Below are 23,178 nucleotides of genomic sequence, written 5' to 3'. Positions count from 1 at the left end.
AATGCTTGTATTATGTGCCAGAATTACCTGATTAGACCCCTGATGAATATTATGCTTACCATGTAAAAGGTAATGAACCAGGACTATTTCAAAACACATTAACCTTAACGCTCAGACACTTTAACCTTTTCCTCAACTCAAACACTGTGAGGAGTGCCTCTTACCCTCATGCTGCTGATGCAGGAAAGGCCGAGGATCGGACACGGGGCAGCGACCACAGTCAATGCAAAATGTTGTAGTGGTAAACAGAACTGTTTGTGTTCACTGAGCCGCTGCTGGAGATGACTGATGTGCCCATTAGCCCCTGTTTGGGCATGTGGGGGATGGGTGGTAGTGATGCTCTAGTTGCATGCAGGACAAAAAAGACCCCTGGGTTTGGAGAGAAAGGTCAGTGACCCATATTGTCTCCTCAACTCCAGGCATAGCCAGTGGTTATTTTACTGATTCAGGTTAGGGAAATTTTCTTTGTCAAAGCTGATGAGCATGTACACAAGCGGACAGATGCTGTAGGTTATGGCCTTTGTGTGTGGATAGAGGAATATACCTGCTGCTCCAGGCCATAAAAGAGAGAAGGGCACATGTTGCCAAAAGCATTTTGTGCTCTGGTGAAAAAAAATGCAAGGAAGCCAAAAAAGTATTTTAATTTGGGTAAAAAGCTATTTCCAATAATCTAGAAAGCTTTATTTTGCACAGGAGAGTACTTCACTTTACCTTAGTAATTTGCATTTACAGTACCTGGAATTTCTCCATCTATTTTCCATTAGATTATTGAATCAGTATTAGTTCATAAAAGAGATTTTGTTGTATTTGTAAATGATAGGAGGAAGTAAAACAAAACAAAAAAGATTTTAATGTTACATTCAACCAAAAAATGCAGCTATTATTATTCATATCTAAACATGAAAAATAATTAGTCTTGCAAATATTTTTTATTTTATTTTATTCTACATCTTTCCCTGATATATCAGTCAAAATGAGAAAACAAGGAGATTTATTTGATGTAAGTGACTTACCAAGGAAGCTTTATGCGTTGCTGCAACAAATATCTCTTTTTACAGCAGAGCATTAAGTTCATATTTAGCGTCTAGTGTAAATAATACAACCGCTTGCTGTTTTTTTCCCAAAAATTTGCCATATTAAATAATAATTTTTATTGTATATAATCGGAATTTCCTGTGAGAGATCAACACAAAGTATTTCTTAAGAATAAAGTAGAAAGGATAAATGGCTATAATGCATGTAATTGTGTGCCATTTCTTGTCCCTTTATACCAATACCTACCAGAAAGATAAATAGAATCAGTAAATTCAGTTCAGTTGTTTTTATTAAAATAAAAACAAGTCCAAAAAAATCCCAAAAAGGTCTTCAGCCATAACTAAAGAAAAAGATCTTTATTGACTTACAATGACCTGCAACACAATTGAGTTTCACACGCTCACACACACGCACGTAGAGACATTTTGGAAATGCTCATTCATAAACCCTTTTTTCTTGGACGAGTAATAAATTAATTACTTCCTATATTATTTTCGTAGATATAAAACAATATATCCAGTAACAGCAAAAGGGGACATTTAATAGAAAGGGTTTGAACAGGGCTTCTTAAAAGCCCCAGTATTTTATTTTATATTGAAGGTACACCTCGGGTACAACAACAGCAACATATCTATCAGATAAAACTAAAAATATTGGATATTTTGCTGAAAAATGGTATTTGAATTATGGTATTTCTTTTACCTTTCAAATGCTAATCAATATAAAGATGAATTACCAAATTACCTTCCACAAACCAAATATGATACGCTTCTCTTTAACCAAAAGGAAATTCCCCCTTCATCACAAGAGAAACAGCAATAATAATGCTTTATGACTGTCAAGTTATTTTCCTTGTTTGTGCTGAAATTTTTTATTACTCATTAAACAAGTTTAAAACTAGCAAAGGCAAATTTAGGAGAACAAAACTGGGTTTGACCTCAATGTGGTGATATGAAAGGAAAATGGTGATTGTTAGATGAGAGATTTACTGCCAAAAAAAAAAAAAAATAAAAAAATAAAAATAAAAAGAGATTTAAAAAAAGCCACAAACAATTAGTAAAGACTGTTTTGTGGATTAGAAGAATCCAGTGTTGCTTTATTTCTTTTCACTAGATGGCCTCCATAGGACCAGAATGCAAATGCGACAGCACGCCAAAAAAACAGAAACAACAAAAAACAAACAAAAAAAACATTACATTCTCATAAAACTCTCTTGGCATAAACAAACAGCAAATTTGACAATAAATAAAATGTTGGCAAACAAAATAAAACTTTAAACAACAAGGAATACTTAAGCTTGCATATTAGACAAAAAAAAAAACAGAAAAGAAAATGTACTTGGCACAGATCAAATAAAATTCTCAGACTGAGTGAACCTACTTCATCCATTGTTTTGTGAATCTGATTGTCCTTCACAGTTAGCACTGAGATTCTGTATGGGCTGTACAAAACAGACACAGATGGCAAAATAACGTAAAATAATTAATTTCAAACATACTTTCAATATTTACCTTTGCCAGTACTTTGACTTTTAATTGTCACATCCCTAGAGATGGCATTTATTGTGCATATATTTGCACAGAACAAATCTGCAGGTACGAGTGCAACAAACCATTGTCACATTGCAGAGCAAATATACTTTATATGCACACAGTGGAGGACAAGCCTACTTAAAAGTTACCAGTGATTTCTTATCTGAATTTTGCACAGGTGCTTCAGCAATAATTTACATAAAGGAAATAAATTCTCGAAAGACACTTTGGTATTCTGTAGGCCATAATGTGCTAAACTATGCTCTGATGAGTGCAACACTCATTAAACACATTTTCACCCATTTTTTTATTTATTTGTGTGGACATGATTATAGTGATGCCAGGACACTCATCTCACACAAATATACTCAGAACGGTACACTCATTTTTGACCCGTGATAGCTGTCCAATGGAATTCGTCGTGGGATGATGATAGATTATACATAAACTTAAAAAAAGAAGCTGCAAAAACAAAGTAACACTTAAAAGTAAAACACTTTTTTTTCTAACAGGATGATTACTTTCTTTGAGAAAGTGAGTCTTCTCCTGTTACAGATTAAATCCTTCTGTCTCTGTCTGTGCTCTCTCCGTCTCGGTGTGTCTCAGCAGGGTTTATGCAGTGCAACACTAACCTCTTTAATCTTGACTCCCCAAAAGCAAAAGAAAAAAAATAAAAACACAATACAATGTAGTCTACACCCATATAAAAATAAATCAATTGCAAACATGGAAAGATACATCTCATATATACAATAAACTCCAATATAAAATAGCTTTTATATACATATAGACAAAAGACAACAATACGATAACTGAACTGTACAATGTACACCTGAACAGTTAAGACAGGTGAGAGGTACTGAAGTGTATGGCTTGGTTGGGGAAGATTTCAAAATATTTACAGACATTTTCAATTTTACAGTCTTTTACCATGACATGTTTTCAGTTCTCCTGGAATGAAAAAGGCATGAAGAAGCTCCACATGCCATAAGGTTTCCTTCCAATCACTCAGACAAGGCCAGCCTTTAGTAACTAAACAGTGAACATTTGGGCCTTGTGTTAATTTGCACCATCCAGTGCAATCTCAGCTCGCATCCTGTAACAATGGATAAGAGCCAATAGAAGAAGTCTTAAACCAGTTTTTTAGTCTAGAAATCTTTTTTCTAGAAAAAAAAAATAATAATGGTTCATTATGGAATTGTCACATCACTTGTTCAAGTTTGTGATCCCCAGGAAGACCCGGACTTTTATAGATGCCAGCATACTCCAGTGTAATCGCAGAAAGCCCTGCTTTGGCAATCGACATTTAGTTAGCGGACCTTTCAGGCTCACCCGTACTGTTTTCAATTTGAAAACCTTCCTCCTAAGAAGTTCTTCAGTAGTGTTCCTATCGCAGCTCAGCACATGATGGAAACCCCTTCTGCAGTGACCAGCTGACCGGTGGTGGGGTCATATGTCCCAGCCAGGTAATAGAGGTCTGGATAAATACTGTTCGGTTTCTGATTTTGAGTCAGACACTCGTACTCCTCCCTGCTCACAACCCGGCACTTATGAGAGATTGTCTGGACATCGTTCTCATCCTCGTGACACGACTGGTAAAGGGCGTACTGTGTAGGAATAAAACAGACAGCGTATTAATATAAATCAATAAATTTATAACTGTTAAATATATGTATATATATATATATATATATATACACTTAAAACTACAGCTTCTAAGATGATAACAAACCTTGCCATCGCGATGCCTCTTGCCTAGTTTGGTCTCCTCAGGGTGATAGAACCATTTAACTTTGACAACCATTTTTGAGGTCCAGGATTCCCAGAAATTCTCGATTTGGCCCACATATGGGAGGTTAGGACGTCCAGCGGAGAGGAAAACTGCACAATCACCAACTCTCACGGTATCTCTTCCTCGTACAATCGCCTTGTAGAAAAGCTTTCGGGCCTTGCCCTTTAAGCCACGTCTCTGCGAAAATGAGAAAAAAAACGATTGACGGCGCATTCTACTTTTCATCAAATATTTGCAATCAAGGAAACTTGGTGAATGTAGTAGAAATTTGTATTATCCTTCCCACCTGTGTAGGATTTCCTGACCACCTCCACATCTGCCTGCCAGCCAGGAATGCAGATACCTTGGGTCTTGGAATAAATGATGGGTCGTCAGGAAGCATCCGTGGTTTCTTCATGCATTCCTTTGTTGGTTTAGAGATTCCAGTTATGCATTCTTTTTTCTTTAAGGACTTGCTGTTGGACAGTTGTTCGGATGAGCCTCCTTTGGCACTAGAAACAGCCACGGCTTTGGCGACAAAGGAGTGCTGTCGAGGCCTTGAAGAAGTAGAAGGTTCAGACGACGGCAGCATCCCCTGGTGAGAGGACAGGCAACTCTGCAGCATCAGTGCTGAACTTTCCTCATCATCTGAACTGTAAGATGAATCGTTGTCAGATGAACACACACTGGAACTGGAGAGCGAGCCTGAAGAAGAAGAACTTGAAGAACCAGAAGAGGAGGAGGAGACAGAGAGGCGAGAAAGAAAACGGCCAGGCATCCTGAGTCTTCCTGTAGCTGCAGCCATTGCAGTCCGCCTCCTCTCTTCCTCTTCCTCCTCATCATCCAGGTCAGAGTAAGAAGGGTGACTATCTCTGTGAGAACTGAAACCCAACTCGCCGTATTTCTCTTGTCGTAGAGAAGGAGAGGGCTTTCTTTGTGAATTTGTTCCTTTTAGGAGAAGTTCCACTCTGGAGGAACCACCTTTCTTGTTATCTTTAACTAACAGGACTGGGTGAGAGTATGCCTCTGTTTTAGGCATACTACCCCCGCTAGAATGTTCGCTTCTCAACAGCAATGCCTTGCTGTTCTTTGTTTTGGGAGATGTCACTCCTTCATGATCCAATTTGATGAGAAACTCCTGCCCAGACTTTCTGCTTCTTGGTGCACCCAAATCATCTTGCCTACGCTTCTCGTTGTATATGCCTGTCCTTGGGACCAAAGATAAACCAGGGCCAGAAGACTGATTACAGAAGGAGGAATAGCCATTTGCAATACTTCTAAAAGAATCCACTTCAAAGGAGCTGCTACTGAAAAGACCTTTGGTTGGTTGGGAGGCCATTGGCTGCATCTGAGAAATAGGAAACAAGGCATCCTCCTTCCCTCTTAACGCTTTCCTGGGAGCACCATTGAACTGAAAGGGACTGTCAGCAGGTCTCTTCCGGGGGTTAGCCAGCGAACCCCAACCCAGGAATGATGGAGGATATTTGTTGGCATTTTCTGCCTGCTGCTGCTTTTGTTTCTTCCCTGAGCCTTTTGGTCTCCCTAAAATAATCAACAAAAAGTTAATACATTACTTTTAGGTAACAAATTACAAATTATGACACAGTCACAATCACCTCTTGCTGGGTCTAACTGATAATAACCTACGGATTTACTTAGTCGTATTACCATGCTAGTGAATAGGTTCATCACTTTTCAGTAATATCATACTGCTAACTACAATGCTGGAAATTAGTCAGCTGATAAAGCAGTTATAGTAATATTCATTCTGTCAGTCTTTCTGTAAGGGCAGGTGTTTTATAAGCCAAAGCAACAATACACTGCAATTATGTGTGCGTATTTGCTGATACTATTTAATTTTAAGCAATATTGTTCAGAATCTGCCTGAAGCCCCTCATTAAAAAAAATACTTTTTCTTATTTTTTTGAGTTTGTGTTGAAACAGTGTAATCTATACTTACTCATCACTAGAGTACAAAGTACTTTACAGGTATTTTGCTTAAAGAGTTACTGAATAAAAGATAAATGCAGCCTGATTTCTGAGTCTGTCCACAATAAGAGGGATTACAACGGTTGCAAGATATATTATGCTGCTCAGAATTATATCTTACCAGGTCTTCTTTTGATAACAGTGAGGCTTGGGGTGTTTGGTACATAACCGGACGAGCCGAGTCTGTCAGAAGGCCTATCACTGATCGGGGCTTGCTCCAGACTGGAACTTCTCTTAGTTGATGTGCCACTCGGTACCAGCAGGGCAGGAGATGATTCCTCACCTTAAAAAAGGATTATAAAGAATTATGAGCTTTTACTACAAAAACAAATACATCCATTGCAGGTATAATGAAGGTAACACTTTTAAAATGTTTGTGTTTCATATAGTATAATTTATATAATCCCAGTTTAGGGATGTGATTTATTTTTTATTCTCCATTATGGCATTATCTTTCATGAGTAATCACATAGCAGCGTCTAGTGTAGGGATTCGTACACGTGAGGTTCCAACTTAACAAAAATATCAAAAGGGTCTATAGGCACAGAAAATAATCACAGTTTCCGCCATGCTGCATACAAAGCTGCAGATACATATCAACGGAAGATAACCATGCACTGGAACATAACTGCAGACACAGATAAAAAATACCATCACACAATGAATTTGTTTGTTTAAAAAAGTTTTGGCTTACTTTTTTTAATATACAAGTTATATCTGATGGGGAAATGTAATTATAGCCTGCGCTATTCTAAACATTATTGCAAGTTCCAGTAAGTGACATGCAATTTATAGTGGTTAACATACAGATTTGAAATGTTTAGAATAGCCCTCAAGCTACATTTATAATGTCTAATTCATCTAAAGCACTCTGAATTGTCCATGTAGTACTGAATTGTGCTATACAAACAAACTTGCCATGTTTTGCCTTACATTTGAAGCCTGATTTGACTTCTCATGAAGCTCATGATTTCTGAAGACGCTTTACTCAATATTTCAAAGAACGAATAATCTATAAACCTGAATGCCACATAGTGAGGATGTTAAAATCTCAGCTTGATAGTCAAATAAGCACAGATTCTTACCAAATTCAAGAGTATAGTGAGATATCATGGGTGGATTAATATAAGACTTTTTGAAAAACAATAATTTCCTGTGAACACAAACTTTTGAAAAATCAGAGTGATGGACTTAGGCGAGTGTCCAAGTTTGCATATAAATTGAACCACTGTAGGAGCCTTGAAAAAAGTATTGAACTTGCACACTGGGAAGAGTCTCTTCTTTTTGCGTATGATCATGCAGAGAAAATCACATGTAAAGGTATGTGTCCTATTCTACGCTGATTAGGATCTTTAATTGTCTGTCTGTCTTTAGAACGAATATCATTTATGTAGGAAGTCTACACAAATCTTTTAACATGAAGCCATTGTTCATTTCATGTTAAAATAGTACAAATATTTACTTTCTTTTTGCAAAGATTATAAAAACTTTATTCAAAAATGTCCACCCACATTGAATCTGATATCCTGGAGGAAGAAGTCGGATGTTTGGGAGGGAAATCTTTCCTCGATCTCCATCATCAAATTCGACCATCACTCCCGGTTTCCCCTCATCAAATGAACCACCTGCAAGAGACAAAGCTGGTATTTTATTGCTAAGTAATAACTGCATGAATGCAGTTTAATGTGTATTGGATGTCTTACCTCTTCGAACGTAGCCTGGGTACAAACAGCGCGATCGTTCACTCCAATAAGCACACACTCTGGTTCCATCAGTCAGCACTGCCTCAGACTCTGGACGTATATCCAAGACCTGAAAAACAGACCAAAAGCATAATTAAGATTCATTACAGATTGCAGACAATGTCCTCTAACAAAGATGTGAATGCATACACACTCACACATACAAACAGTGTAAGAATAAAGGAGCATTGTGAATGGACAGCCACTGTGCCACGTTTCCAAGCCATCCTTATCTCATGCCAACGTGCCAGTCAGAGCTGAAAAGAGCGGAAGCCATGATGCAGTAAATCCTGACTTGCTGAGTAATACTAAAGAGGTTCTGAATAGAGGGCCTGTGATTGCAGGTTGCCAGATCCTCCCTCCAACAATGCAGCCAGTCTCAGCATCCGCCGCTCACTGGGGGCCTTTTCAGGTTGCTTTCATTTACTGTTGCCATGGCAAGGGACCTTTTGACTGATGAGGTGTGGATGTTGGAGCGTGTATAGGAGGGAGGGGAGGTGCTGGTGAGGAGGGATCAGTGAAAATTACAGCATTGGTGTCAGAGTCAAATAAATGGCTTTTGGACACATTTAAAATTGAAGTATGACATAATTAGAAACAGCTGCTGTGTGTTGAGTGCTTAGATTTGAGAATGGTTGCCAGACATGGTGCTAAAATGGCGGGAGAGTTAAAAGCAAAAGAAAAAAAAAAAGTACTTTGATCATGCAAGCAAGTTGAATTTGGCAAGTAAATTTGTGGTAAAACTAAAAGTGAATTACTGTCCAGTTAGGAGGCGTCATTCTCAACAAAATTTGGAAATTTTTGGTCTTTCAAGACAGTAACAAAAAACAGAAAAAAATACAAAGCCAAAAAAAGAATCAGTTTTAACATGTGCAGAACATCATAACTACATGTTTACAACTTAAATAGGAATTAATCTAAATTACTGTGACCAAACTACATAGATAAGATAATGAAACTAAGCATTTGTATTGTTATTTTATTAACTTCAAGAGGATGACTATATTTTGATTTAATTTGAAGATATAAGATGCCTTGTTTCAGTAATGTAATTATTACCAAACATATTCATGTTAACATAGGACAGTCTCTGATCATGAACTTTTGTTAATCCTACAATTTTTCGAAAAATACATTGAAGATGAGAAGAAAACAATCTCTCAAAGCAACATATCTTCCAACTTTTAACTTTCAGAGAAATTGTATTCTGTTTTTATTATTACAGTAGCATTTTACGACTATCTACTTTAATACTGGGCATAAATTATTTGAAAACAGTTGTAGTCAATCTTTATTCATAAGGCACTTTTCATTCAAAGCAAGGACAACACAAAGTGTTTTGCATAAGTATAAAGCGAACGGCATAAAAAAACATTCAATTACAAAATATTATCTGTAAAAGTTCACAGAGGAAATCCTAGTTTGACCAAAGTGTTTTCATGATAGTGACTAGACATAAAACTGCTATAGAAAAAGTGTATTGAAGCAAAGATTATACAGAAAAGGGACAGGGAAAGAGTAAAAAAGAAAAACTAGGTAAAAAAATGAAATAACGCATTCTACATTTCATGTAAATTACTTTTATAATGCATTAGCAAAAAATAAAACAGAATAGAGAAATGAATCATATACAGGTCAAATTACCCAGCAAAATATTGTGTTATTTCAATAAATAAGAACAAATAATATTAGTACCTAAAGTGGTAAAAACGAACACTTTTAAAATATCACTGAAATATAATAATTGGCACAATAACTAACCCTGATTAAAATGGTAACATGATTAAAATAGAAAAAGCAATATTTTGCTATTTAATCTCCTCTATGGCTGAACTATCTTTAGATATTTGTATTACTGGAAGCAGGATCACCCTTGTACAGCTAGCGTGACCTTTGAGCAGTTTCCTCTATTCGGATTACAGAGAAAACAAGTGACTACAGTGCAAACAAGCAGCTTAAACTCTGCCTTAACTTATAGGTCACTCAAGTTAGGACACTATATTGTAGACACACCTAACGCCCCTATCCTGTTTGGCAATGTTGAAAACATCACCAGTAAGAGGAGATGTGGCCATTGATTTTGTTGACCAAGTGCAAAGAGACCATTGTCTAATTAAACATTAGCTAAATATTTATTTGTGTTGTAAATTGCATTTGTAATTTAAACTGGTCAAAAAGGCGAGCTCATGTATTTAAAACGATGTAATGTTAACATTTCAGCTAGAAAACAAGAATATACCCAGGTGTTGTGGGGGATTATCCCACCCACAGCTTAGTTTAACGGACATTCACAGTCACTCACATGCATAAAACTATAAACCCTGGCCATCTGTCTGTGCCGTTATACTGATTCAGTGACTCACAGAAAGAGAAAAGGGGAAAGAAAGAGTTGTACTGCTGCGAAAAGACTAGGCTTTGTTAAGAGAAATGAATCCGAAATGACTAAACAAGAGATGGTCTTTTTTTCGTGCTGTGTGGTAAACTTACGGCTTCCTTCAGCAGCTGCTCCAGTGAATAGATTCTTGGTCGGTTTCCCCTTTCACCATCGATAACAATGCTGAAACTAAATGACAAACAGCATAGTACAGAGAGAAAAATAGATATAGTTATTTTCATAGGCTTGTATTATGTTTGCCTGGCTCCCATGTCATATGTTACTCCCACTCCGCCTTTGTTATAGCATCTCTTTGCTGCCTGAGCTAAAGGAGTGATATTGATATTCAGAGCTTGGTAAGAGATAATGTTTTCTGTAAGGAGGAAAAAACCCAGATGGGGATAAAAAAATTCTAATGCTTGTCTTCTCTATCTAATTTTTTGTTTTGTGTAACTGGCCTTTAGAAACGTTGGCCTTAAGAACATGCTTAGTGAATATATATATATATATATATATATATATATATATATATATATATATATATATATATACTATATATATGCTTAAGTGTCAACTTAGATGACTTTGCCTTCATGAATTTTTAAAAAACTGGTAGGATGCTCTGATCTACTTACATGTCTGGGATCTCTAGGGTGTGGACCCTGGCAGCATATAGAAGCTCATCCTCCTTGGAGATCAGGACCTTCAGTCCATCACATAGGTGTTCTTTGGTCAGGATGCAGCTAGGTACTGTAGATGTAAACATTACATATTTATTATCAACAAAACACAGCTTCAAATTCTCTTAAGTTTAACTGAAACCAGACATATGTTGTATGCAAAATTACATAATTTTTTGGGGGGTTTTCTAAATACCTGAGATTAAATTAGATGAGAATTTACCTGGCACATTTATTCCTTATGTTCATAACAGAGTACTTCGCCTTAAAATTGCAGGTTTACTTATAGTTAAATACATTTCTAAAATTTCTAAAATGACAGACAGATATTTTATATATCGGGCTCCTCTCCCGTGGAACCAGTTTCAGTTTGTGAGGCAGAGTTATCTCTATAGTTATGCTGCTATAGGCTTGTGCTGCTGGAGGACATGGGCACCACTTTTCATCATTCTGCTTGATGTATCTCAAACCTCAAACTCCGGAAGTGTTAGTTAGTTTAACCCCTAGCATTATGATCTATATGCTTTTTCTTTTCATATTAGCTTAATCTGGTGTGGTTCTGTTTGGTTTTTATTTCATCCTGGATAGAAACATCAGCTTGGCTGCTACCATCTGCTGTCTTCATTTATAGATGATAGAGTTAGTCATACTTTTTGTGCGTGGCTCTGTATTAATGGGACTAATTCAATGTGCTTTCTTTCATCCCTTTTGGCATAAAAAAAATGATCACAGTGCATCTTGCTTCTTTCCTAAACATCCCTACCTATGGATCTAGTTTACAGCAGAGATGGCAAAAGTACTCACTTTCCGTACTTGAGTAAAAGTACAGATACTTGTGTTAAAAAATACTCTGGTAAAAGTGGAAGTACTGATTAAACTTCTTTACTCAAGTAAAAGTAACAAAGTACAGGCTTGTAAATTTACTTAAAGTATAAAAGTAAAAGTAGAAACCACTTTTTTCATGCCGTTGCCTACATTTTAAATGGATGTCTGCCAATAGGACTAGATCTCCGTTGTGTTCATTTTCAATCATCTCGTCGTCCATACTGCTATGCTAACGCCACCGCCACCAGGCTGCAATGATTTGCCGCGAATGAATAGCGCCGAATCTGTCGATTCATCTTGTAGTGGTGCGTCAAATGCAACGTAGATTCCCATCCAATTAGATTGAATTTGGTATTGATGACGTGAAAAATAATAACGGTAACTCCATTGAAATGATTCAAAACTAAAGTAACGAGCCAATTTTTTTAAAATGTAAGTAGTAGAAAGTACAGATATTTGTGTAAAAATGTAAGGAGTAGAAGTAAAAAGTTGCCATAAAAATAAGTAGTAAAGTAAAGTAAAAATATCAGAAAAATCTACTTGAGTACAGTAACGAAGTATTCGTACTTTGTTACTTCCCATCTCTTGTTTACAGTAACCTTATCTAACAAAACTGTACTTATGGATCAGTGCTTCTATGTTTCTTTATATGTCTACTTCTGTCACCTTGACACACAAATCAGCCTTAGCAGAAGGGCCCCTCGCACTGAGCGTGTTTCTGCAGGATGCTCCATCCTGTTAAAACTGAGTTTTTCTCTCCGCTGTTACATTGTGCATGCTCAGTGTGAGGGATTGCTCCAGACTCAACAATACAGTCTAACCAAACTGTCATCACATGCTCATTCAGGAAGAGAGAATCTTAAATATGAGTCATAATGGACAAAATAAGAGATCTACAAGACTGTGGTACAATTTAATTTAAATTGACCTAAAGATGTAATATAAAACTTTTTATTGTATGCAAAAATATATTGTTTCAACTATTAAATCTACTAACTTTTCAGGTTTCTCTTGTTTGGAACACTGCGGTCCTCCTCCTCCTCCGAGAAGCTGCTGCCATCTATCTGAAAGCCTTCATCAGCAACAAAGCTCTCCAGAAGACGACTTACAGCTCGTCCTTTCGACTGCGAATGAAAAAATGTAAAGATCACAAATCAGCATAAGTTAAAGAATGGAAATACGTTTGAAATGTTCAAAAAAGTTGAACCTCTTTTGGTTTGTACTCATTATGCTTAAATACTTTAAATAAACTATAGGCAGACTGTTGGTATTAAGTTTAAATGTTCTTTTTTCAATTTAGTGAATTATACATGATTGTTACCTGTTGGTCCATGCTTTTTCCATCATCACCCTGTGTGGACAATGTTCCGACTGACCAGCAGCATCTCCTCTGATAAAATCAAATGAGATCTGATATTAAGATTTGTTCATGATGTCTGACATCTTTTTTCCTAACCTGCAGTTTTATCAGTTTTTTTCAGTTGAAAAGGTAATTTTATAGGTGCACTTAAAATCTTTGTTAGGAGTTAAGTTACTTCAAGGTAGACTAAATAGTGTGGATGCAAAAGAAGTGTGCTTTTGCATGCACACTATTTAGCCACCCTTGAAATAACTAAACTCCAAGGTTGGCTAAATATTGTGCATGCAAAAGAAGTGTCCTTTTTTATCTATGTGTTTGCTTTTGACATGCCATTCCATTAATACAAGTTATATTGATAATGAAATAATAAAGGTAGCTATAATACCTTACTGATTGTTCCTCTCAACATTGTGCTCTTGCGTGTTGCCCTCTTCAACCTTTCACTAGTTGTCGGGAATGTGGCCATTCCAAAAGCCTTCCTATAACGGCTGCCCCTGGTCCCTAGGCTCCCCCACCTGGATTCCTTCGATTTGGTTCCACATTGTTTCCTTCCTCCCTCAGGCCGCTGATGCTGGTGGTTTTTCACAGCAGGGACGATGCCCTGCCTATTTTTGGGTTTCTTCTTTACTTTGACTTCACCCTCTGCTATTGATAGAATCTGGGAGCCTATGTGGTTCAATAAGAGACTCAGATTCAGACAAAATTGACAAGAGATTCATAGGACACCAAAAGAATGATTGCAACAAGGACCTGGGGAATCTTTGTGAACTTAGTGCCTTGCAAAAAAAAGCATACCCCTAGAATTTTTTTATATATTGTAAAGGTACAGCCACACACTTGCTAAACTTGATGTTTATGCCAGAATGATTAGTCTTTTAAAGGTATTGCTTGTATCTGCCCACAGTTCCATCAACACTTAGCAGCTTCTACTGCTTAAGAGAAAGGATCCCCACACACTGAACTGGACAATTGGTTGATGTGTTCAAATGAACCTCTTAGGGGCCCCATCACTGACACCTGGTAGGCCCCCTACGTAATTGTAGACTAGGATGTCTCTTTGCAGATGTAATGGTGTGAAAAATTCCTCTTAAACCCACCTGATACTGAAGTGACTGACTGCAATGGACCGTATTTATACCGCAGTACATGCCAGATTTCAACAATATGGTGAGCCATTTAAAAACGGCACCAATAGCAAATCAAACAGTGGTACTTTTAATTACTATGTTAGTAACTGTGTATAGCTCATTATTGTATAATTAATTGTATCTTCTTGGGTGATTTATGGAACTGTCTCCGTATGCTGAACCTTTATCACGTGTTGTACTTCATATGGGGCCCACCCAGATAATGTTGCTTACGGGCCTATTGTTGTGACGTTACGCCATTGGTTTTAATCCATTTATAGGTGTCAAAAAAAAAAACATCCAGGTATTAGTGATATACCCTAAATTGTATGACTCATAGCTGTCTTTTAACAAATTCCTCCACCTGGGGCATGAATGTATGCTGTTCCTTCAGTGTTTCTCTGATTTAAACTCTTTATATGTTCAAATTTGTGGTTGACAAAATTGTAAACAATCCAAGGTGAGTCATTTTTGTTGAAAGCTTGATAGATTCACAAGGAAAACTCACCATACATTTCCTGCCTCTGTTTTTTGTTCCTGGCTTTCTGATTTGCTTCCAGTTTCACAATAGATGAAGGACTGGGGCCCATCATGGAGGAGCTTGAAGTGATTTCTCTTGAAGGTTGGCTTCGGAAATCATGACCTTCATCTGTTTCATAACTGCCCTCTTCATCTTCGTCTTCTAATAATTAAAGCAAGGATTGTGTCACTTCCTTATAAACAAATTTATCATGCTCATTTATACCAAAATATGTCGTTTCCTTGCAGCTCTATAAAGCAAAGTCGGTCATTTCACAGAGATACTCCATTTGTGTTTTGTACAGAGCTTATAAAGATGATGTATGAAGTGCTTGGCTTCAGTGTTATTTCCTGGTGTGAACCAACACATTTGGCCTGTGTGTGTGTTATTGTCATGACAGCTCTTGACCCAGTCCACGAGTCTCCAGGCCTGTCAAAGTCTCTCACAGCCAAGTGTCCACAGCTGTGGCAGCACGTCTAACCCAAAGCAGCCAACAAGGCCAATCAGAGAGGTGTTGGATATCCATAAACACTCCAGCCTGTTGCAATAGTCATCAACACCCTTTCTTACACTCATCCATTATTGGGTTTGAAGGGATTTAGGTATGTAGAAAATTGAGGCTCATTGTTCAGAAAATACTTAATCCTCCCATTGATGGGTATATAAGTTGGGATTTGATTGTTTTTTTTTTTTTTTTGCTTCTTTGATAGAAAAATGCAGTTTATTCACAGCAGTGTTTATCCTTTCATGACTTTTTAGGGCTTTTAAGGTCACATTAATGCTAGTTCATCTCTAACTCAAATTGTAAAGTTAATACCAATAAAAACACAAAGACACTTTTGAGTATGGTCAAGTTTTTTTTTACATCTTTAAAGGTAAAATCACAAAATAAGATGAGTAAAGATTATAATAAAACTGTGGCCAATTTGGATTTTCTGATCCGATCCAGGGTATGATTTCAGATTCCCCAAGAAGGCATTTTATTTGATCAGTATTAGAACTCCTGTCCGGATATTGATGGTAAACTTCATTTCAAAAGCTGACCGTTTACCCTTTAAACCCTGAGTTGCAAGGCCAGTTTCTAAAAAAATCATACCCTATTTTTGCAATTTTTGCAAAGCTGTATCATCGGTCATAAAATAAATTTTCCAAAAACTTTAAGTTATTTTCACGATGACATCAAACACTATAACAAGGTACCAGGCTGTTACAAGCTGTCAAAATACGGAGCAAACATGTTTACTGAGTACCTCTGTAAATTGCACACAAACATGTTAGCAGAAGATGTAGCAGTCAAAACAAGGGCTGCTGTGTCCCAAAAATATTTGGAAAGTAAGTTTAATACTATTCCCTTACAAGTGTATGTCATTGAAATGAAATGTAAAATTGTTTTCCACTGTACGCTGTTCCACTGTAAGCATGACAACTTTTAAAGAACAATCCTTGCATGGATTCTAATTAGGCTTGAAACACTTAAAATTAGAAAAATATTGTAATCAAATAATTCTGCAAATAATCATAGAAAATACATTCTTATATGGACAAACCTTGTTAAAAGGAATGATGTGCAATTAATACAATGTAATTATTCTCACCTTGGTCAGAGGAGTCACTTTCTGCTGAGGAGCTTTCTTCCTCCTTTCCTGCTTCCTGCCTCTGACCACGTGGAACCTTTGATCGGTTCTGGCTAAAATAGGAGGAACCCTGTGTCTGCATGGATGCTTTCTTACTTCCAAGCCTCCCCTGTCCTGACCAGCTTTCTTGGGTAGTGCTGTCCATGCTGGCTGCTGTGCAGTACCAAAAAAAACAAAACAAAAAGGAATTTTGACATTATTGGCAAAATAAAGGTTATCCCAGCATGTAAAAGGACTATAAGTACATTAAACTAAACTACTACCTGTGTCACTTTGTCCTCCAGACTCTCGCCTGGCTTCACCTTTGATTCCACCCTGACTTCTTTGTGCATGCTTGAGGTTTGAGCTGGAAGGTGAGCCTTCTTTGTCCCTTGAGCCTGTTCCTGAGAGACTCCTCTTAGCTGGGCCCTTCTGTTTGAGAGGAGCTACATCACCAGCCAGCTTGGAGCTGAGCACGCTGTGAACACTGCTTTTTCTGCAGCTCTGCACTTTTATCTGTTACAAAAGAGAGACATGAGAGAGACAGAGAAAGCCAGTTACACTCTCGGTTATAGAAGCCACAAAAGCTTCTGAATGTCAGACCCCTCATTTGCACATTTACAGAGAAGAAAACAGCAGCAGAAGCCTTAAACGAAATAGACATTAATATGGAGAAGAGTGTGTTTGACTCCCGAGGGTAGCACCTAATTAGAAATAGTGTGCAACAAAGGAATATATCAAATGTAAAGTAACAAAGAGAGCAGCCTTTTTCATTTCTGGTTGGACACAGGACAAAAGGGAACAAGACAAGAGGACCCTGACCTGTGCACTGCTGAGCCGCTCAAAGCCTTGACCAGACAGCCTCTTCTTCTTTCTCTGGGTCTCTCCACCCCCTCCTAGGTCATCAGGCGATGAGCTGAGCCCCACCCCCGTCGACCTGCCAGTCAAAACATAAGAAAGACATTTATCAGAGAGAGAGAGAATGGTGTTGGTTTGACAAAAAAAAAAATAGGATAGAAGGACAATACAGATAAAAACACAGTTTGAATCACCTCTCTGTGGGATCTAATAACAGTCCCTGTCTATGTCTGGTTTAGAGAGGGACAAAAAAGGACAAGGAGGGCTCAGTGTCTGAGACACAGTTGACAAACTGTGCTCTGTTAGAGATTGTTGGAGGGTAGCAAGGAATACGAGGGAATAATGCTCATCAAGGGAAGGAGTTGTATGACTTTTAGAAACAGCATCTCTTTAAAAGCTACAGTTTTTTAATCTTTTTTCTTTTAAATATCGATTAGGTACAAACTAAGGAGCATCACAGGTGAACCACTAATCGGCTAATTACCAGTATGATGGTATTCTAGTGGTTTAAATAGTAATCACACTAAAAGAATCTTAAAGGATGCTATTCTGCCTTAAAATGAAAGAAATATCCAATTGCTTAAATCTTCTAAGGAAAATTAGAGTCACCACGTTTATATGGACACAGGTCATCAGAATAAATGGCTGCTCAAAAAATATGTCAGGTAAACACAACTGTCGTAATATTCTGATTAGACTCGGGTGGAATGATGGATGATTATTGGAATGGAATTGCAATCTGACTGATAGAGGTGATTTATGCCCATGGACAATCTGAATGGCGTCCAAGTAAGACTTGTCAGAATCAACCTATTCTGAATGAAGCAAACTGACCTGAGTGTGCTGTCTCTCTGACAGTGTCAAAAGATGTCATCTTTTGACACTGTCAAAAGATGCTTTTCATGTTACATTTTTTGTACGATCTACGGATCTATTCCAATTACTTCAGCCCAGGAGTCTCAGGTCTAGTTCTCAACATCTACTGTCCAATAGGATTTAGATGCATCCCTGCTCCAAAATAGCTGAATCAAAATGACTGGCTTGGTATCAGGTCTTTGTCAAACATGATGGTGCCAGTATGTATCTAAAACCTGCAGGACAGTAGATCTTAATGACCAGGATATGAGACCCCTTCTGTAGTCCATATAAATTGTACAATGCAATTGTTTTTTTTGTTTTTTAATCCAAACAGATTTCCCCCCAAACTAATCTTTGCATGTAAACATACATATTAAAAGAAATAAGGTAGATGAGAAAGAAACTGTGGTCCCTTCATCTTAACGTAGTTAGGGGGTGCAAAGAGAGCTGCAGGTAAAATTAAAAAAATCATAGCGCTTTACTTTCAAGATATCCAAAATTTTATGTAAGAAAAGAAACACCCAACAGATCTTCTGTCCACACATTATTAAGATATTATTATCCGAATTATCAATGGGTAGCACATACAACATCTTTGTAGAAACATATAGAAAGCTACAACATATTCTTACGGTGGAGTTAATTATTTTTAAATACACTAAACTATAAATTGGAAGCTAAGAGTTCTGACTGTTATAGCAACTTTTTTTTAATTCTAAATCTTTCTAAAGCCTTTTTACCGAAAACAAAACAACAAAAATGAGTTACCATTACAGAAAGAAAAGAGATTCCCCCCTGAATGCTCAAAACTATATCGTTACAAGCAAGAGCACAAACAATTGATGCTTAGTTTCAGTTAGGTTTATAAAATTCACTACATTCAGCAAATTTGATTTGGTCTTGGTTTGCATATCCCTCCACATAAAACACATATTAAAATGTCTGTGTGAGCATTGCCTGTAAAAATCCCATAATTAGCTCGTATGAAAATGCACCTGCAATCCAAGAAAAAGAAAAAAAATGTGTGTGTGCCTGTTTTGTGGAAGTGGGTATTGTGGCAGTTGGACTGTCTTCTTTTCCTACTGACAGACTGAGTGACAGAGGAACCAGTGATGTGCGAGCTGTCCCTATGAGGCAGATCCTGCCGCGCCTGGCTCTCCGTCGCTGACAAACACAACGAGACACAGTGACTCCTATCTGTGGGGGGGGGGGCTTCGGGGCTGAGCATACAGTGGCTAATTAACAGAATTGATTAGTGTGGTTTGCCAGCAAGTGGTAACATAACTCAACCCCTTAAAAAAATAATAATGAAAGAGGAAAATATATCAAAGCTTTACAACAAAGCACCCCAGTGCTCACAGGAAGAGGGGATGTGTGGAAAAAAAAGCTAACAATTCTGGCATAAATCCTCACACAGCTGTATCTACATATAATTGCACAGATCTCCATTCGGTGGAAGGGATGCTTCAGTGGAGCAAACAAAAGTGAACACAGCCTTCAGGGTTGCCTTGAAAAGAAAAAAAATGTGTTGTACACGTGAGCGACGATGAGGGGTTTACTGTATCCTGACCTGTACAAATAAGACTCCTGTCCTCTGTACTTCCCTACAGGGAAATGCTTCGTTACCTTTTCATCTTGGTGTCATTGTCACCCATCATCAGTGTCCCCTATCTGATTACTGCTTGCATGGTGAGGGGCCAAAGGTGCACAGGTGGATGCAAAATGGAAGTGACATTCCGTAGGGACAGCTGGGAACAATGTGGACTGTTGCCCAGGAACAGAGAAAAGATGGGGTGTAGATAGAGAAAAGGAAATGCCATAAGGTGGCATGTTGTGTCTGAATCCCATGACAAGGCTCATCAGAGCCTATTTGGAAATCTTTAGACTCTCAGCATCTTGGTTTAGCAGTTCCCTGGCAACTGCTGCCAAACATATATCTATTACAGAAAAAAATGCTTTAGAGAATTTATCTCCTTTTTGCTCAGACATTAACAAATTTCTTCAAATAAGCATTCAAATATTAACTTGACTTTTGAACCCTGTGATGTCATGATAAAAATTATGTCTCACAAACCTGCAGCCACATACAAGTAAAAAGAAAGTTTATATAAACAGGCTGGTTGGTTAAAGATCAAATCATACATTTTCAGTTTTATTACAGTTTACTTTCATAACAGTTGGTGCTCCTCCATATATTTACCATTTGTCACATTTGTCAAAGTTTATTAGTCACATAAGTTCGGTTAAGTTGTAAGTGTGTTTAGCAAACTCTAAATATTTATGTTTGTGTTGATAGGACAGAAAGTATCACTGCTAAGGAACCATTCTTTGCTGCAGGTCTCCAAATGTTAAAATTAAAGCCTCCTGCTGTCAGGGCAGAAAACACATGCAATGCAAAGCACCCTTACGGTGCCATTGTTTATTTGATTAAAAAGGTTCAAGTAACGAAGGAAGGATCCTAAAGTTTCCCATATCCTGTTTATGCCAATGAGGGACTTCCCTGTTTGCTGCTGATTTCATTAAAGCTTTGATTACAGTTGGACAGTAGAGATGCACTGATTTACACCTACTTGACTTTCCTTTGGCCCTCATTTGAGGACACAGGACATGTGTTTAAGGTGGGTTTCCTCTTCCTTGGACGCCCAGGTCCTCGTCTTGCAGGGCTACGAGGTGTTTCCTCCTTCCTGTATACACCACAAGATGTAAACACTCAAGAAAAAGAAAGAACATTCATGCATTCAATGCATACTTTTATTAGCTAAAGAGAATTGTGGAACCTTCTTTAACAGTGCAAGCATGTTAGTTTTAGTTAAAAACTGATTTAGATGTTTCTACTTGAAAGCTTTTGAAACTTGAGGGAAAGAACTCACTGATGATCGTGCTTCCTCTGAAGTTTGGCCAGCTCCTTTTGTTTCTCTTTGTAGCGCCGCTGTATCTCAGCCAATTTTACACGCATTGCAAGCTCAGGGCCATCCATTGTTTCCATGCTAACTTTAGCAGGGCATACCTTAAACATTATGAGGGAATAAGCAAATATTTCAGGTAAAGCTTAACACAGACTTTGCAGCTGATTTATTAGTAGGACAAAAACATTCAGTGCATATCTGATTGTGACAATCTGCAGGGTGGAATTATTTAGAAAACATCTCAAATTTATTATTAACGTTAACCTGAATTAATTGGTTGATAATAAAATCAAATATCAGAAGATTTGGACATTTGTTGTGAATGAATGCTTGAAAAATAACCGAATTGAAAGATCCAACTTCTTAATCAGTTTAAGTCTTACTGGTTCATTGCGAGGTGCCCAGCTGAACTTTCTCCGTAAATTGAAGATCCTACGAGCTGGAAAGTTTTGTTCTGGATCAGTTTTACTGCTTTCCTGGGATCCCGCCTCCAAGGCACGGGCTGTGGCCAGGGTGGCAAGGCTTTGAAGATCAAACATGAGCAGATCCTCCTCTGAGGAAAAAAAAAATATTAAAAATTAAAACTGCATATAAATCTGTGAAATACAGCTTAAAAAGCAGACAAGCGGCCATCAGAACTTCTCATACATAATTGTTGCCTTGGATCCCAAAATGAATAAATAAAAATCTTTTTTGCTTTCCTTTTTTTTTTTTTTGGTGAAGACTGTCTTTATGTCTCTAAACTGATTTGAGCTGTCAACAGTATGGCATCATGAGAATGACGTTTATTGTAGTAGAGTCATATGATGTGTGTTTTAGACTCCTCATGAGGGAGCAGTTAAATGCATTATGACACTGTGGTGAAAACAAAACATTCTTTTGCATGAATAAAAAAATGCATGGTTCGTTGAACAGTGAGAACGTCTTTAAAGGCACTTTAGACAATAGGGTCTAAGTAGCGAGGCAGTGCTCAAGGGCTTAAAAACATTTACTGTGTCTGTGATCGCAAACTGATTCCCAATAACGTGTTGTGTCTGAGAGAAATGGAAACAAACTGATGTGCCTCCTTTTTGATTAAACTGCGTGTGTGCGTGTGGATCAAACAACTGCCGAATGGTGAGACTGTGAGCTTCCTAGGCTGGACATGAGAGAGACTAGCAAGAAAGGGAGGTATACACCCTTTCCTCAGGGATCTGCAGTGCACTATGTTTTCTCCTTCCTCTCTTGAGGCTTTTTCATCTTTAAAACTAGCTTTTAGGACATAAAAAGTGCCTTTAACATGCAATAGAGAAGCAACACGGAGCAAGCATTAAATGAGCCTCTCTGGGGACATGTTAAAGTCCATCAAATGCTCATGAGACCAGCATGAATAGATGAATATCTGTGAGGAAGCTTGTAGGCCTGAAAGCCTGTCTCAGTGGAAAGAGAAAAAGAAAGAAGGGAAAGAGTGTGTTTCTCTGTGTATGTCAATGCCTGTCAATACAGCCCTTAGATTTTTGTATTTTTCAGTCTTCCATGTTTTACCCAAAAAAGTCCGTACTCTGTAAGAGTTTAGTAAAAAACACAGTTCTTGTAAGCATTTATATTCAGTCCCTCCAATCATTACTCTGCAAGATCAACTTTCTCTGTGTGTTTCTAGCAGTATTTTTTCTAAACATCTCAAACTTACATACATTTGGATGGAGAGCATCTTTGTACCTCAGCTTTTAAGTCTTGGCCTAGATTTAAAAACTGGACTTTGACTGGACCATCAAAACTCATGACTACTTTGCACTGCAGGTTATACCTGCCGGTATGCTTAGAGCTAACATCTAACTTGTGAACAGTATGCAGCCATAAAAATAACTCCATCTCTCTAACAGCTCTCAGCTTTATGCACATCAAAGAAAAACAACCCCACAGTACAATACTGCACACACCATGTTTCAACCTAGTGACAGTCTGCTAACATTTATGTGCAGTGTTAAGGTTGATTTGTGCTTCGAAAA

General features: G+C 37.7%; 1 protein-coding gene across 5 annotated transcripts in view; it reads right to left on the bottom strand.

Moving 5' to 3' along the window:
• Positions 1-1,386: 1,386 nt before the first annotated feature.
• Positions 1,387-23,178, bottom strand: part of LOC107083174 (BAH and coiled-coil domain-containing protein 1-like) — an 86,100-nt gene continuing 64,308 nt past the window's right edge. For 2 of the 5 annotated variants that reach the window (XM_015372174.1, XM_015372177.1), the window contains 18 exons: positions 21,574-21,743; positions 21,155-21,291; positions 20,855-20,968; positions 17,391-17,505; positions 16,853-17,084; positions 16,551-16,742; positions 14,944-15,117; positions 13,694-13,974; positions 13,270-13,338; positions 12,946-13,072; positions 11,079-11,193; positions 10,557-10,632; positions 8,031-8,139; positions 7,839-7,967; positions 6,449-6,610; positions 4,646-5,880; positions 4,300-4,536; positions 1,388-4,174 (listed from right to left, as the gene is read on the bottom strand). In XM_015372174.1, the coding sequence (XP_015227660.1) occupies positions 3,965-4,174; positions 4,300-4,536; positions 4,646-5,880; positions 6,449-6,610; positions 7,839-7,967; positions 8,031-8,139; positions 10,557-10,632; positions 11,079-11,193; positions 12,946-13,072; positions 13,270-13,338; positions 13,694-13,974; positions 14,944-15,117; positions 16,551-16,742; positions 16,853-17,084; positions 17,391-17,505; positions 20,855-20,968; positions 21,155-21,291; positions 21,574-21,743 (3,884 nt within the window). In that variant the 3' untranslated portion in view covers positions 1,388-3,964. Of the gene's footprint in view, positions 4,175-4,299; positions 4,537-4,645; positions 5,881-6,448; positions 6,611-7,838; positions 7,968-8,030; positions 8,140-10,556; positions 10,633-11,078; positions 11,194-12,945; positions 13,073-13,269; positions 13,339-13,693; positions 13,975-14,943; positions 15,118-16,550; positions 16,743-16,852; positions 17,085-17,390; positions 17,506-20,854; positions 20,969-21,154; positions 21,292-21,573; positions 21,744-23,178 lie in introns of all 5 variants that reach the window. The other 3 variants (XM_015372175.1, XM_015372176.1, XM_015372178.1) reach the window with 3 other exon arrangements.

The sequence above is a fragment of the Cyprinodon variegatus genome, unplaced genomic scaffold, assembly GCF_000732505.1.
Source record: "Cyprinodon variegatus isolate N-32 unplaced genomic scaffold, C_variegatus-1.0 Scaffold69, whole genome shotgun sequence".
NCBI lineage: Eukaryota > Metazoa > Chordata > Actinopteri > Cyprinodontiformes > Cyprinodontidae > Cyprinodon > Cyprinodon variegatus.
Note: the sequence above shows the minus strand (reverse complement) of the source record. Positions and strands in the feature narration are given on the sequence as shown.